The sequence below is a fragment of the Saccoglossus kowalevskii genome, chromosome 15 (assembly GCF_978046115.1).
Source record: "Saccoglossus kowalevskii chromosome 15, keSacKowa6.1, whole genome shotgun sequence".
Classification (NCBI taxonomy): Eukaryota; Metazoa; Hemichordata; class Enteropneusta; family Harrimaniidae; genus Saccoglossus; species Saccoglossus kowalevskii.
The window spans coordinates 14328006-14342178 of NC_140655.1; the positions used below are offsets into that span (position 1 = coordinate 14328006).

At 36.3% G+C, this 14173-nt stretch overlaps 1 protein-coding gene across 1 annotated transcript in view; it reads left to right on the top strand.

Moving 5' to 3' along the window:
- LOC100370895 (neuralized-like protein 4) overlaps nucleotides 1-14173 on the top strand; it is a 53483-nt gene that overhangs the window by 16058 nt on the left and 23252 nt on the right. Inside the window, exons 8-19 of the mRNA XM_085490480.1 lie at nucleotides 2211-2307; nucleotides 6104-6252; nucleotides 6647-6765; nucleotides 7647-7809; nucleotides 8238-8522; nucleotides 8885-8963; nucleotides 9830-9999; nucleotides 11001-11138; nucleotides 11721-11860; nucleotides 12796-13011; nucleotides 13402-13500; nucleotides 13613-13738. Of these exons, the coding sequence (XP_085346606.1) occupies nucleotides 2211-2307; nucleotides 6104-6252; nucleotides 6647-6765; nucleotides 7647-7809; nucleotides 8238-8522; nucleotides 8885-8963; nucleotides 9830-9999; nucleotides 11001-11138; nucleotides 11721-11860; nucleotides 12796-13011; nucleotides 13402-13500; nucleotides 13613-13738 (1781 nt within the window). The remainder of the gene's footprint in view (nucleotides 1-2210; nucleotides 2308-6103; nucleotides 6253-6646; nucleotides 6766-7646; nucleotides 7810-8237; nucleotides 8523-8884; nucleotides 8964-9829; nucleotides 10000-11000; nucleotides 11139-11720; nucleotides 11861-12795; nucleotides 13012-13401; nucleotides 13501-13612; nucleotides 13739-14173) is intronic.

Below are 14173 nucleotides of genomic sequence, written 5' to 3' on the forward strand. Positions count from 1 at the left end.
GCTATCCACCGGTACTTCCTACACTTCAGATCTTAGTAGGAGTGTCTGAGTTCTTTATTTGGTTACATCAGAATGTTTTTTTTAAGTGAAACATTCAGTGTTCTCATCAGCAACTTTGCCACTGTGAAATATTGAGATTGCATCTACAAAAAACTCCTTGGATCACATGGAATTGAAAACAGAATGCATAAAAATAAATTGAATGTTTTTCAGATTGTCTAATTTTACTGTAAAATGTTGCAAAAAAAAGGTTCAGGGAGAGCACTGGATACAGTTGTCACACCATATCATGTTTTGTTTTGGTTACCATGTGACTTTAACTTATGTTTGTGTACTCAAAATTTTGATACATTTTGCCTAATGTCTATGGTGCTACTATCAATAATAGATGGGCATTTTCTTATGTACATAATTTGGACTGTATAATTAGAATCATTGTAATTACTTGATGCCAAAATTGACCTGTTCTGACCTTCAACGTAAACTCCAAATAGTTTTCCATTCTCTGTCCATTGCGTCCCCTATTCTCCTGATCTTATCTAACCATGGTATATGGAAGGGTGGATGTGATGACCAGAGAGAATGGAACATTCATTTGAGCGGCAAAAACAAGTCTTGTGGCTCATTCACTCTCAGTGAGATCTCGTCCACCATTTTGCCTGCCTGAGAACGTTTGTAGATTTAGTCAAGTCTAGTTATTTGCATTTAGACTGCAAGAGAGAAATGACTGAAAAGTCATAGACTTGAATTCCTAAATAACTTAGACAGTACTAGCACTACTGTACTGCATAAAAGGGTTGTTGATTCTTACAGATATCTGTATTCAGTGAGAAATTGTGTATGGAAGGTTTCTTACTGATACTGGTGATCTGAAAATACTGGTTCAGTCAGAGTAAAGTAAATCTTAAAGTAAATTATCAGTTTTTAGTCCCCGTTCGGACGAAGTTCGAAAACAGGGACTTATAATTCGATCTCCGTCCGTCGGTGCGTCTGTGTGTCCGTGCGTCTGTGCGTCTGTGTGTTCGTGCGTCCGTCCGGAGTCATATCTCAGAATCCCTTGACCGATTTTGTTCATTCTTTGCATGTGCCTAGTACTTTATGTGGGACATATGCACATGCAGTGGTTTAGCGATTTGATTCAAAATGGCCGACTGGCAGCCATCTTGTTTTTTGAAAATGTTGTATTTTGGACATGCTTTGTCAGTTTTCATTCAAACTTGGTACATAGATTATACATGTTAGTATACATGGCCATGACGATTTATTTCACAATTGGATCAAAGATGGCCGACTGGCAGCCATCTTGTTTTTCGAAAATGTTGTATTTTGGACATGCTTTGTCAGTTTTCATTCAAATTTAGTACATAGATCATACATGTTAGGATACATGTCCCCGACCGTCCGTGAGTTCCTGAGTCTGTCCGTCTGTCCTTCCGTTCGTCTGTCAGTCTGTCCAGAGTCATATTTCAGAATCCTGTGGACCGATTCCGTTCATTCTTTGCATGTGCCTAGAACCTTATGTGGGACATATGCCAATGCAGTGGTTTAGCGATTCGATTCAAATTGGCCGACTGGCAGCCATCTTGTTTTTCGAAAATGTTGTATTTTGGACAAGCTTTGTCAGTTGTCATTCAAACTTGGTACATAAATGATACATGTTAGGATACATGTCCATGACGATTTATTTCGCAATTGGATAAAAGATGGTCGACTGGCTGGCATCTTGTTTTTGTTTTTTATGTGGTATTTTGGACGTGCTCTGTCAGTTTTCATTCAAATTTGGCACATACATGTACTTTATACATGTTAGGATGCATGTCCATGACAATTTGTTTCAAAATCTGGTCAAGGATGGCTGATTGACAGCCATCTGACTTTTTGGCCTTACTACTATATTTCCACAATTTATGTACCATTTTCATTCGTATTTGGCACATGCATCATACATATCAGTGTGTTTCATAATCAGATCAAAGATGGACGAATAACGTTTATTTTATTTTTGGCCATATTACTACTACACAGAACACGTGTTTTGATGTAAATAAGCAATCTGTTGTATACGCCACTTGGAACTCAAGTTTCAAGGACACGTTCGCAACAACCCCTTCGCTTTAATATGACGAGCACAAAGAGAACTTTCAAAAATTTAACGGGGACTGTTTCATTTTCAATGACTTGTCTGATTTTTTTCTCTTTTTTTTTTCAAGATGCTAATGGAGAGCAAAATGAGAGAATTTTATTTCATAGTAACTGTGGTGCACACGCTATGGTTATCAACAATGGGAAAACAGCACTCCGACCACAGTATGTATTGTTTATTACCATCTATTGTATGCTAGTGTGCCAGTCTTCATCTCAAGTGTTACTGTAGCTGGGAATTTTTTTTGGAGAAGATAATGATCTTACTGACTTCCTGAAAGCAAAATAGCATGCAACACAGCTGTTTAGGTCAACCAATCAGCTGACCATATTACTAGCCACAGGTATTAACGTATTCATGGCCGCAGTAAGCATCCTTGAGTCTTCAATAAACATTTAGATTTAGTTCACATATGCTATGCTTCATGGTGAGGGTAATTCATCTACATAGAGTGGGTGGTTTGATAGGGATTGGTAGCTGATGGTGGGCAGTGGCTGGTCACCATGCTAAACATGAACAAATCTTGGTTTCATGGATCTGACATGTTTGTTAAAGAGGGACTGGTCAATTTCTGGGATTGTTAAGAGACAAATCTTGTGGATGATAGGCTATCTGCATTGTTGACAGCATGGTAAAATATACATTAAGGATGTTTCATTCTTTTCTGTGATTTGTTTTTGGAGAGCACACTTATAATGTGGCAGTCAATATGGGATACCATTATTTGTTCTATGTATCCTGCTGTTTTTGCACATGCCTATAGAAATATATCAAGTGTATGCTCATACAAAAATTTGCAGTTTGTGTGCATTTTGTTTGGGAACAGAAAATAGTCGAGAGTAAATTAGTATATACAATTAAATGTCCACCCTACATAAACATATCAAGATATTAAAACACTAGTCTAACTAAGATTAAGCTGCCATAGCCTAGAAATTGAAGTTGAGAGACATACACGTCCTAAAACATCAGCTGATGAAAGAATTTGCAAAATATGTAAAACAACAGAAGACAAAATACATTTCATAATACACTGTCAAATAAATACAAATGAAAGATAGGGAATTTGTGAACAATTTATCAGAATGTACAATAATTTCTCAACACAGAATTACATAGACAAATTCAAAATGATGTTAAACACGACAGAGCCATCTCTGCGTAGACATGTTATCAGATACTTAAAGCGAACCTAAATGCGGCCTTAATTTATAGTTGTGTATATTCTAAACTGTATTCGAAATAATATTGCAGTGGTTTAATTTTGTTTTAATTATAACTGTAGCTTGGATAGGCATTTGAAGTGCTTGCCATGGAGGCCATTCATGGAGGGGAATAATTAAGGAACGAACATATTTAACATCCGGGTACTTTTTAAAGCTATGACGTTTTAGTATCTGATCGCATTCGTATACGCCATTGTACATAGCCGTTCATGCTGCCAAGCATTGAGTACTATTAGTATAAACTCAACTTTTATATGCACAATGTGCTTTTTAAAACTTGGGTTAGAGCCTTATGCGTTTGAACCACAGTATTCTGAGAGTGAAAGCCCAATTGCGTTAAAGTACCGTACTTCCCCGGGTATGAAGCCCATCCCTCGGTTTTTACTTGGTATTTATCGAGTTGAGGGCATTCACAATTATAAGCCCAGTGTGTTTTTACTGGGCGTCGACGATATTCTTTAAAATATGCGTGTAAAAGGTGTGTTTCATTTCATAATAATCGTGATTGGCATGTTAGTTTGGTTCATGCTATTAGTTTTATGAGAAAACCCTGGGGAGAAAACTCGCATTAATTTCAAGTTCAGAGTGCATGGCGAACGCACACAACGTGATTCGCATCGTTTCTATTCTGCATTTACTCAGGATGAACATCGATGTTGCAATTCTGGAATAATCCATATTTCTTTGAGTAGTAGCCTTCAAAAAGCCAAAAATGTGATCGTCAAGGCGTGTACCTGGTTTTTGGGGATGGTTTACTTTGAGACTAACATGAAAGGCCTAGGGTTTGAACGATGAGACATGTTGGCGACCGAGAAAGGTGTTTAAATTCTTCCTCCACACTCAGTTTACCCACGGTTACTATTAACCGTCGTTTATATTTCGGAAATTGCGAATTGCCAGTTTTTAGGGAAAAAAATCATCGTTTTTTCGTTGCAATCAGTGCTACAGATCGCATTTTAACATTGCGGTAATTCACTTCCGCATTGCGCTAAAAAATCATCGTCAATAATCGGAAAATTTCATCATTACGACACATCATTTTGATTGGTTAATGAAAGACATGACCTGTTATGTCAAAGGAAGTTGTTCCAGGTCAAATCGTGCTGAAAAACCTCATGGTGGAAAATTGTTTTGCGTCGAGAGTTTGCGTACGATCGAAAACATACCAAAACGAAAATAATGATAAATGCCTTCGTCCACTGTTTCCTCACAGACCCTACCCATTATTTCACCGTGAATTCAGACGGTATGTAAATCGTAATGTAATAAAATGTGTGTGTTTTTTATGAACATGTTTGTTTCTTCATTGTAAGTATCGTTCAAATCAATGACGCATATTTTTTCAAAAATAAGTATTATTTTCCCGATTGCACAGAAGTCTGTGAACAATCTGCTTGGTGTTCCTGTGACACTGCCAGTGCAGCCCCATGAATACATGGACGAAAATGTTTCCACCACCACCCTACGAACTCAAGATTGCATACTCCAGCATCCATACTTTGAATAATTTGCACGCCGAACAGTGCAGTACTGGAAACAGCATTTATTAGACAGTTAGACAAAAAACAAAACAAAATGCCTGTCTCGATCAATCGAGACATCTATAATGTTTGTATGTTGATACGCTTGTGAATAACATTAACGTAAAAGTCGAAACAACCTAGACTAGAAGTCAATTCACCAGTCTAGCCAGCTATGGCTCCCTAAGTTGCTTATATTTAATCGGATACTATTTCGTCATCATGCTTTGTTGCCTTACCTGTTTATACCTCATGAGGGCGTTGTTTTATGGCAAGATGGCGCAAACGGAAGTCCTTCGCAGGTTTATGGTTTCTCATATTTAAATCATCATAACTCTGAAGATAATCATTTTTTTTATTTTTTTTTTCAAATTTATAATCAATATACATAACTTGATAAATACAAACACCAAAATAGGCTCTATTTAGTTCCCCTTTAAACAATGCTTTTACTAAAAGACTAGCACTAACTAGTAGTTAAGTTGATGTTTATATACACTATATAAAAAAAAAAAAAAATACTTTATTATTTACAAACCAAAAAAGAATTGTAACTTCTTTACGGTTATAATAAAGGTTATGGATGACATCCGTGCGCGCATTAGTTTTCGCCTGTTTTCCAAAAAAAAAAAAAATCTCCAACGACGACTCTCCACAGATCTGTTTTCTGTCCGGAACTTGCCGACTCATATTGTCGCAAAGCGCTGGCTTGTTGTAAAACTTGTTTTGGACTACCTCCAAACGTGCCAATTTTGTTGTAAATGATCTTCTGCACATACGTATTGCGTTGCCGGGAATTCCAACATGGCGACTACGCCACCAAAATACGTGAGCATAAAAGTTCAGATTAAAAACTGGGGGATTGTTGTTGACTGGTACGCAATTGACATCGGCCAGGGAGAGTCCTGTGGATTTAGCAGGATTTTTTTTTTTTTGGCAGGATTTTTTTTTTTCTCTCTCTCGCATTAGTTTTGGAGTCTCCAGAGGATGTCTAAAAATCAATAAAATTAAATCAGTGTGGCCTTATTATTATTATTATAATAATAATAATAATAATAATAATAATAATAATAATAATAATAATAATAATAATAACGGGTAGGTTCCATAGAGCTAGTACAATGTATACTGCCTGTAACATTTGTATGGCTTCCAATGTGTATTAAATTAGAAATATTTTCTGACCAGAAATGTTTTTGTATTTTTCTTATCAGTGCAATGGATGATTTCAACAATGGTGTCATACTTACCAATAGACCATTGAGAAATAATGAAGTATTTGAAGTGCGTCTGGATGAAATTGTTGACAAATGGGCGGGGTCTATCGAAATCGGTGTTACTACACACTCACCGAGGGAAATAGGTAATATATACCCAACACCTCTGTTATCCCAGCACCGCTGTTAGCTTGACACCTACATTAACCCAACACCTTCGTTAACGCAATAACACTTGTTAATACAATACCCACATTAATCCGACCCTTACTTGAATTTAACGAATTGGTTAACTGGATACCTACATTATCTTAAACCTACATTAACCATACATGTACATTAACCCAACATGTTTGTTAACCCAATACCTATGTTAACCCAACACCTATATTAAATTAACAATACTTACTTTAATCGAATACCTGTGAACCCATTATCTATGTTTACCCATGTTAACCCAATTCCTAATCCACAAACTTGTTATTACATGTAGAAAGTCCTCTATACTTCAACATCATTGTACATTCCTGTATTTCTTAGAGTTTCCGTCTACAATGACAAACATACGTAGTGGTACCTGGATGATGACAGGTAATGGTATAATGCATAATGGTACAACAGTCATAGATGAATATGGACAAAACTTGGATAGACTTGGTGTAAGTACAAAATTACCAACTTTAACACATCGTTACTAGTTTGAAGAAATGACGACATTCTAAAACATTTTTTCAACTCTTCATGTTATCTCATTTGGTATTTGCATTAAATTAAACCAATTTTAATACAATCATCTCACAAGTTTCTGACCATTTTTTTAAACTGTCACACGCAACGTAATATTACCGTAATTGGTATAGTACAGGTGTGATGGTTCAAATACCAAAATGGCAACAGTAACAGAAAGACTTCCCTGGCAGCGATGATAAAATACGAACACGGAACCGACAGATGAGGTTTCAACTGGTAGTGGTATTATTATACTCTGCAAACATCAAGTACAATAATGCGGTAAAACTCCAAACCTCCAATAACTAGATACTTAAACTCCAATACAATTCAACGAGATCTCCGATCTGAACTCAGTGCTCAACAACTCCCCTATATATACCCACACTGTCTATAAATAGACCATTACATCAGCATACATAATGAGTCTGGAATTTACTACCAATTTCTAGAATGTTCCATTACCTTCTATTGCCTCCTACAGTGTTCTATTACCTATTCAACCATTCTCTAAAAAAAAATCTAGAATATTCCACCCAGACACAGTACGGTTCTAGAACATTCTCAGTGACACGGAAGTAGTAAATAAGTCGTATGCGACAGAAACCCCCTCACCAGATTGATATTTCTACATCATAATTTTCTCCACCAAAGTTGTGATGCAAGATTTTACACAATTTTATGTATTCCTTCTTAACTTTGGATCAAATGAACATAATTTTCCATTGCCTACAAGTCTTAAAAAATATATGATATATTTTGTAAAAGAAGACTACAATATACTAACATGTCATATGGTTTATTGTGATAGGTTGGAGATTGTGTTGGGGTAATGAGAAAAGAGAATGGCACGTTACATTTCTACGTCAATGGTATTGATCAAGGAACTGCGGCTTACAACATACCCGATGTACTCTATGCAGTCATAGATCTTTATGGACAAGCTGCTGAAGCATCTATTATTGATTCTAGCGGTATGTAGAAATTATTATATTTCTCCAAATATGTTTGGGCTTAGAATTAAAATTATAATTTTGGAAGTTTGCTGGGCTACGGTACTTGTCTTGAGAGCTTGAAGTTCCATATTAACATTGGGTCTATCAGGTTTAGTAGGTACTTACAGCTATGCAGAAAAAAAGTCAATAGAAATATATCTATGTCATTTGGCCTTATTTGTGTTCAACATCCATAATTTGAAGACAAATTGGCTTATTTTAGAAAAAAAAGTACTTGTATTTTGTGAATTTCTCATAGTTTATTTTGACCACTGATTTTGGTAAATGGTAACCCAAGGAGAAGAGTTGTAGTTATTCCGTCTTTGGCTGCTGTTAATGTTGAGTCCTGTATATCTTGTTTTTGTTTCTTTTCATAAAAAGCATGTTGTTCTATGTTCTCTTGCTAGATCCTGTACAACAAATGGACAACAATCCCAATTCTGTTCGAAGCATGAGGAGAACCAGTAACATTACATTGACCCAAGATGAACAGACGAACGATTTACGCTTCCATCACTTACACGGTGCTAATGCTATGATAACGAACAATGGCCTGACTGCGTGTCGGCCAAATGCTACGGGGGAATTCAATGATGCCATTGTGATGAGCAACAGAACACTACGCACAGGGGAACTGTTTGAAGTAGTCATTGAAAAAATGGTGGATAGATGGTCAGGGTCAATTGAAGCAGGTGATGACTTCACCCTTATTGTGTTCCTTCCACCCCTATGTATGGTTTAGTCTAAATCAATGTTGCAAATGTCTCCTTGGCAAAAGCATCAATAAACTTACTGTTAACTATATTAACAGTATTAAATATGTTATGAGTCCATCAATATTTTGCTTGAATTATTCGCACGAAACAAGATAAACAGTGGCAATTATGGGATGTTACTTTGTGGTTGTTTGCACTGCAGAGGAGGCCCCCTACTTGTATGGTATTTGAACTCTATCAGTACTGTATCCTTTTATCTAACTGCAGTCGCATTTGACCTCTCACCTTCGACCTCAGTGTTGCTGCAATAACATTTGACTTTGTTGTTTCGTGTTTAGGTGTAACAGCGATTCATCCAACAGACTTAGATTTCCCGAGTACAATGACAGACATTGATTACAACACATGGATGCTAAGGTGAGTCTGAACCAACTGATTTGAGATTTAACCTTTTCACCACCAGACTTTCTTGCCCGAATTTTTTCTGCACATTTTTCTCATATTCTTCAATATTTTTGGAAATGAATCGTAATTTTGGAGCCAACAGACAAAATTTAAGTGAATTTTCATTTTTTACTCAAAATATTTGGCTATTTTTGTTCTTCTAAAGGAAAGTGCAGACTATAAACGGTACTATTTTGTGAATTTGTGATGCAAAGAGGGAACTGGTGGTGAAAAGGTTAATCTCAGAAACTGAAAATTAGGACTAGTAATTTGACTCATTTTAGTTTGTGTGTGTGGGTTCGCATGACTTTTGAATTACTTGTCTGGTTTTGTTCAATTAAAAACTAATTAATAACTCAAGCAGTGGTCACATGTGCACAGTAATTAGTAAATTTGTCACTGATAAAGTCAAGTTAAAGCAGGAGGGTCCTCACCTGCGCACGCACGGGAATTGAGTCTCAAGCGACGATAACAACACACGCTAAAAACGCAAAGGCTCATGGGTAGATGCTTGTTTGTAAACAATGACACACTATGGCCATCTGACGCATGCGCATGTGACACCTACCCCCGCTTTAAATAAGATTTCACGGTCAGTAACTGAAAAAAAGTTGCTCAGATGATGACATTTTGCTACACAATTTAAAGAGGTCACTATAAAGCAAGCTGTGTGCAACTGAAGCTTAGAGGGAAAATATTGTTTTTTTGTATCTCTGTCTTCACATATTTTGAACCGCAGGATTTCACATTACCAATATCATCAATGTTGTGTCACATTTCTCAATTTTCATGATTTCAAAAACATATTTATTTTAACACCTGTTGTATTGCATTGGCAGTGGCTCAGCTGTGATGCAAGATGGCACTACTGTAAAGAATGGATACTTACTGGATTTGGACACCATTAGTGTAAATTCCCGTATCGGTATGATGAGAGCACTGGATGGATCATTACACTACTTTGTGGATGGTGTAGACATGGGAGTAGCTTGTACGGATATCGCAGAAAGTAAGAAATCATACATGGATTGGCAATGTTCATTTTCACATGTTTGAATTTCAGAAATCAAGGTTGCTGTAGCAAGAAAAATAAAACTGTGACATTTTAATTATCAGTAACCATTAAAATGTTACATTTATATTCGCGCTGATGAATAAACTGATTATTCTTTGCTACAACCAAGAATTTACTGGGAAAGTAAAATGTACACGTTACATGTACCTGAAAACATACCCTGGAATAAAAATTCTTTTGAATTGTGATTAAGAACAGTAGGAACAAGTCAATTTAACCTTTTCACCAGTTCCCTCTTTTTATCACAAATTCACAAAATAGTCCTGTTTATAGTCGACACTTTTCTTCAGAAGATTGGGACAAAAATAGCCAAATTGTTTTCGTAAAAACTGAAAATATTAGGGGTCATTTCCAAATATATTGTAGAATATAAGAAAAAGTGCAGAAAAAATTGGACAAGGATGTCAGATGGTAAAAAGGTCAACCTCTCATAGTGCATCTTATAATCCAAGACTTGTCCTTGAAATTATGAAAGAAATATTTGATTTTTTGAAGAGTATCTAGACATTCAAGTCAATAGTCTAGACAATGCTCTCTGTGAATGTTATGCCTTGTAAATAATTGTGGTTGATTTTGGACAAACAAAAAGTGGACATAAATGAAAAAGGTTCATATTTACAAATATGCACGAAGTACTGTTTTAATTTCTCTCTTTTTGCTGATAAGTGAAATCTGCTAAATAAAGTCCGGTGGTCATCACACCATGTTCTGTTCGATATGGGACTCGATATATACACAACGCCTGTAAAATACATTGTTTGTTTACAAGAAATTCGAACACGTGCTGCGCGTCGACCACCACCCTTTAAACCCAATGAATATCAAAATAGTGAAATTAAATGCCAGTGGAAAAAAAATGGTTTTACAGTATAATATGACAATGTACAAGACCCATCCTTGACTTACTTGGTGGGTGTTTATTTGTTTATTTCTAGATGTGTATGCTGTTATTGATCTGTACGGACAATGTTCTCAAGCAACTATTGTCCAGTCAACAATTAGAGACAATCACACTCTCTCCAACAGTAGCAATGCACTGTTAATAGAACATCCAATACCAAGTGTCTCATCGGGTGAGTAATCAACATTTTCTCATCTTTGTGTCACATCTAGAGTAATCTTCTGTTGAATGATCTTGGCCCAGCCTTGTATTTGATATGGAATCCATAGCAATATATACAACGCATGTAACATACAATGTTTTGTTACACGACAGTGACGAAATTCAAACATTCACTGTGCGATGACCATTTTTCACCGTATGTAAGTTCTCATTATCATAAGGAAAGCTATTCATGTGGATGCAGTAAAGAGTATCACAACATGCAAGTTCAGACAAACTAACAATGAATTTGTTGTTAATACTGTAATACATTTTTTACTCCGAATGCTGCATGCATGTTGTGTATCTTTTGCCTGCATGTGGTAATTTATTGAGACATTAATAGCCAAAAATGCTACCTGAAATTGTTATTCCCCGTTCAGACTGCGTCCAGAAATGACTTATGGATTGACCTCCATGCAAGTTCCCACCTCTATATCAGACATGCCTTGCTGATCATATTCAAAGATTACATATGATAAATCATTTTCGATGATGTCTAATAATCTGCTTTAATTATTATATTTATCTTCAATTCACATATATTTTGTAGGAATTCTCCACAAGTTCCATCAGTATTGTGGTAAAAATATTTCCATTCGTAGCAGCGGATGCTCAGCATATAGAATACGTAGTTTTAATCATGGTATTATATTCAGCTCAAGACCATTGAAAACAGGAGAATTATTTGAGGTAGGTGAGATGTTAGGTCAATGCCAAACCACGTACAAGATTTTGTCTGATTGGCTACCCAATCGCTATACCCACCAGTCAGACCAATCAGAGAGCAGTTTTTCTGTTGACAGTTTTTTCCACATATTAAATTCTGCCTTGTATGTGATTCAACTCATCTGAGATGTTGACAAATGACATTGTGTTGTCACTTCCTGTTTGATGACACTTTTCTCCATGTGGTAGGATGTTGATCTATTGTCTTCTGATGCCATTTCTTATTTGTTTTATACAAAGTGTTCAGACAGGTTTCCAGTTTGCATAGGGTTGGGTTTAGACAGGTTCCCAGTTTACACAGGGTTAGGTTTAGACAGGTTTCCAGTTTACACAGGGTTGGGTTTAGACAGGTTTCCAGTTTGCATAGGGTTGGGTTTAGATAGGTTCCCAGTTTACACAGGGTAAGGTTTAGACAGGTTTCCAGTTTACACAGGGTTGAGTTTAGACAGGTTTCCAGTTTACATAGGGTTGAGTTTAGACAGGTTTCCAGTTTACAGAGGGTTAGATTTAGACAGGTTCTCAATTTACACAGGGTTTGGTTTAGGAAGGTTTCCATTTTACATAGGGTTAAGTTTAGACAGGTTTCTAGTTTACAGAGGGTTAGATTTAGTCAGGTTCTCAATTTACACAGGGTTGGGTTTAGACAGGTTTCCAGTTTGCTCATTGTTGGGTTTAGGCAGGTTTTCAGTTTGCACAGAGTTAGGTTTAGACAGGTTTCCAGTTTGCTCATTGTTGGGTTTAGACAGGTATCCATTTTGCTCATTGCACAGGGTTAGGTTTACAAAGAGTTAGGTTTAGACAGGATTGTAGTTTACATGTTTCGGCTTAGACATGCTTACTGTGTTTCCAATATGGCTGCCTTACATTCTCTTGTGATAAGGTATTATATTTCATTTCAGGTTAAAGTTGAACAAGTAAGTAAGAGATGGTCTGGGTCACTACAGATTGGCCTCACAACATTTGTACCATCAGAAGCACTTCCAGTGAACAGTCTACCTCCTGCAGCCAGTGAACTGAGGACCAATAGGAATACATGGCTCATGCAAGGATCTGAAGTACTAGAAAATGGTGTCTCATTGAAAGAGAATTATGCAACTACCTTGGATAGGCTGGAGGTTAGTTAATATGGGTCAACCTTTTCACCACCAGACTTTCGCGCCCAAATTTGTCTGCACTTTTTTTTTGTATTTTTCAATTTTGGAGCCAACAGACAAAATTTTGATAAATTCAGCTATTTTTGTCCCAATTTTCTGAAGGATAGTGCAGACTAAAAACGGGACTATTTTATGGATTTGTGATGAATTGAGGGAACTGGTGGTGAAAAGGTTAGTTAGATCCTGTTAACCATCATAAAATGCATATTGGTTTATGTCATCATTACAAACCACTGATATGACATACATCTTCAACTCATTTTATATAGTGACAGTGGAATCAGCTTAATACATTGTATTGTTATTGTTATTGTATTCTGACATTTTTTGTTGTCTACCTTTCTTCCATAGATCGGTAATACTGTTGGTGTCAAACGTTGCTCTGATGACACCATGCATGTTGTTATCAATGGTGAAGATAAAGGTATTGCAGCTTCTAACATACCAAAGGTAAGAATCAATGAAATGTACTGCAGCCATTCATATGATATTGTGCATATTGATTATTTTCAGAGAAATCCGAATCTCCATCAGTTGTATATTGTGTATATTTTGTTTTCAGGGTTCCTATGCTATAATAGATCTATACGGTACAACAGAAGGTGTTACGATCACAAGCTCAGCGGTTGAATATCCAGATTCATCAAGAGCACCCTCAATAGCTTCCGATTTATCAGACGAAATAGAGGTACAAATAAAGTTATGTTGTCTTTCATATAAAGATGAGTCCATCTGTTTTAGTGAAGTCAGTTGATTTAAATTGTTCAATGAATTTTTGATGCTCAGTGGTTACAATTTATCTTTCTTTCCTAGATTGAGGTAAAGTTGTTGTGCCCATCAAGTATTTTCTTGCAATTACAATTTTTATCGCTATTAAAATTTTTACTAAAGTCAAGATTGTGTAATATATTATGGTTTTAGAGATTCAATACGATTGAGTAGCATTACATGTCCATCTTTACTGCAAGTGTGGATTTTTCAGATTGGGTGTCATCGCTTGTCGAAACCAGCAAGTCTGGGTAGACCATCTGTTTAGGCAGAGGTAGGCAGGAAATTAGTGCTGCCTGAATAGTTTTACTCTTGACCCATTTCATATGTTGTTTTTGGTATTTAAGATGTATCA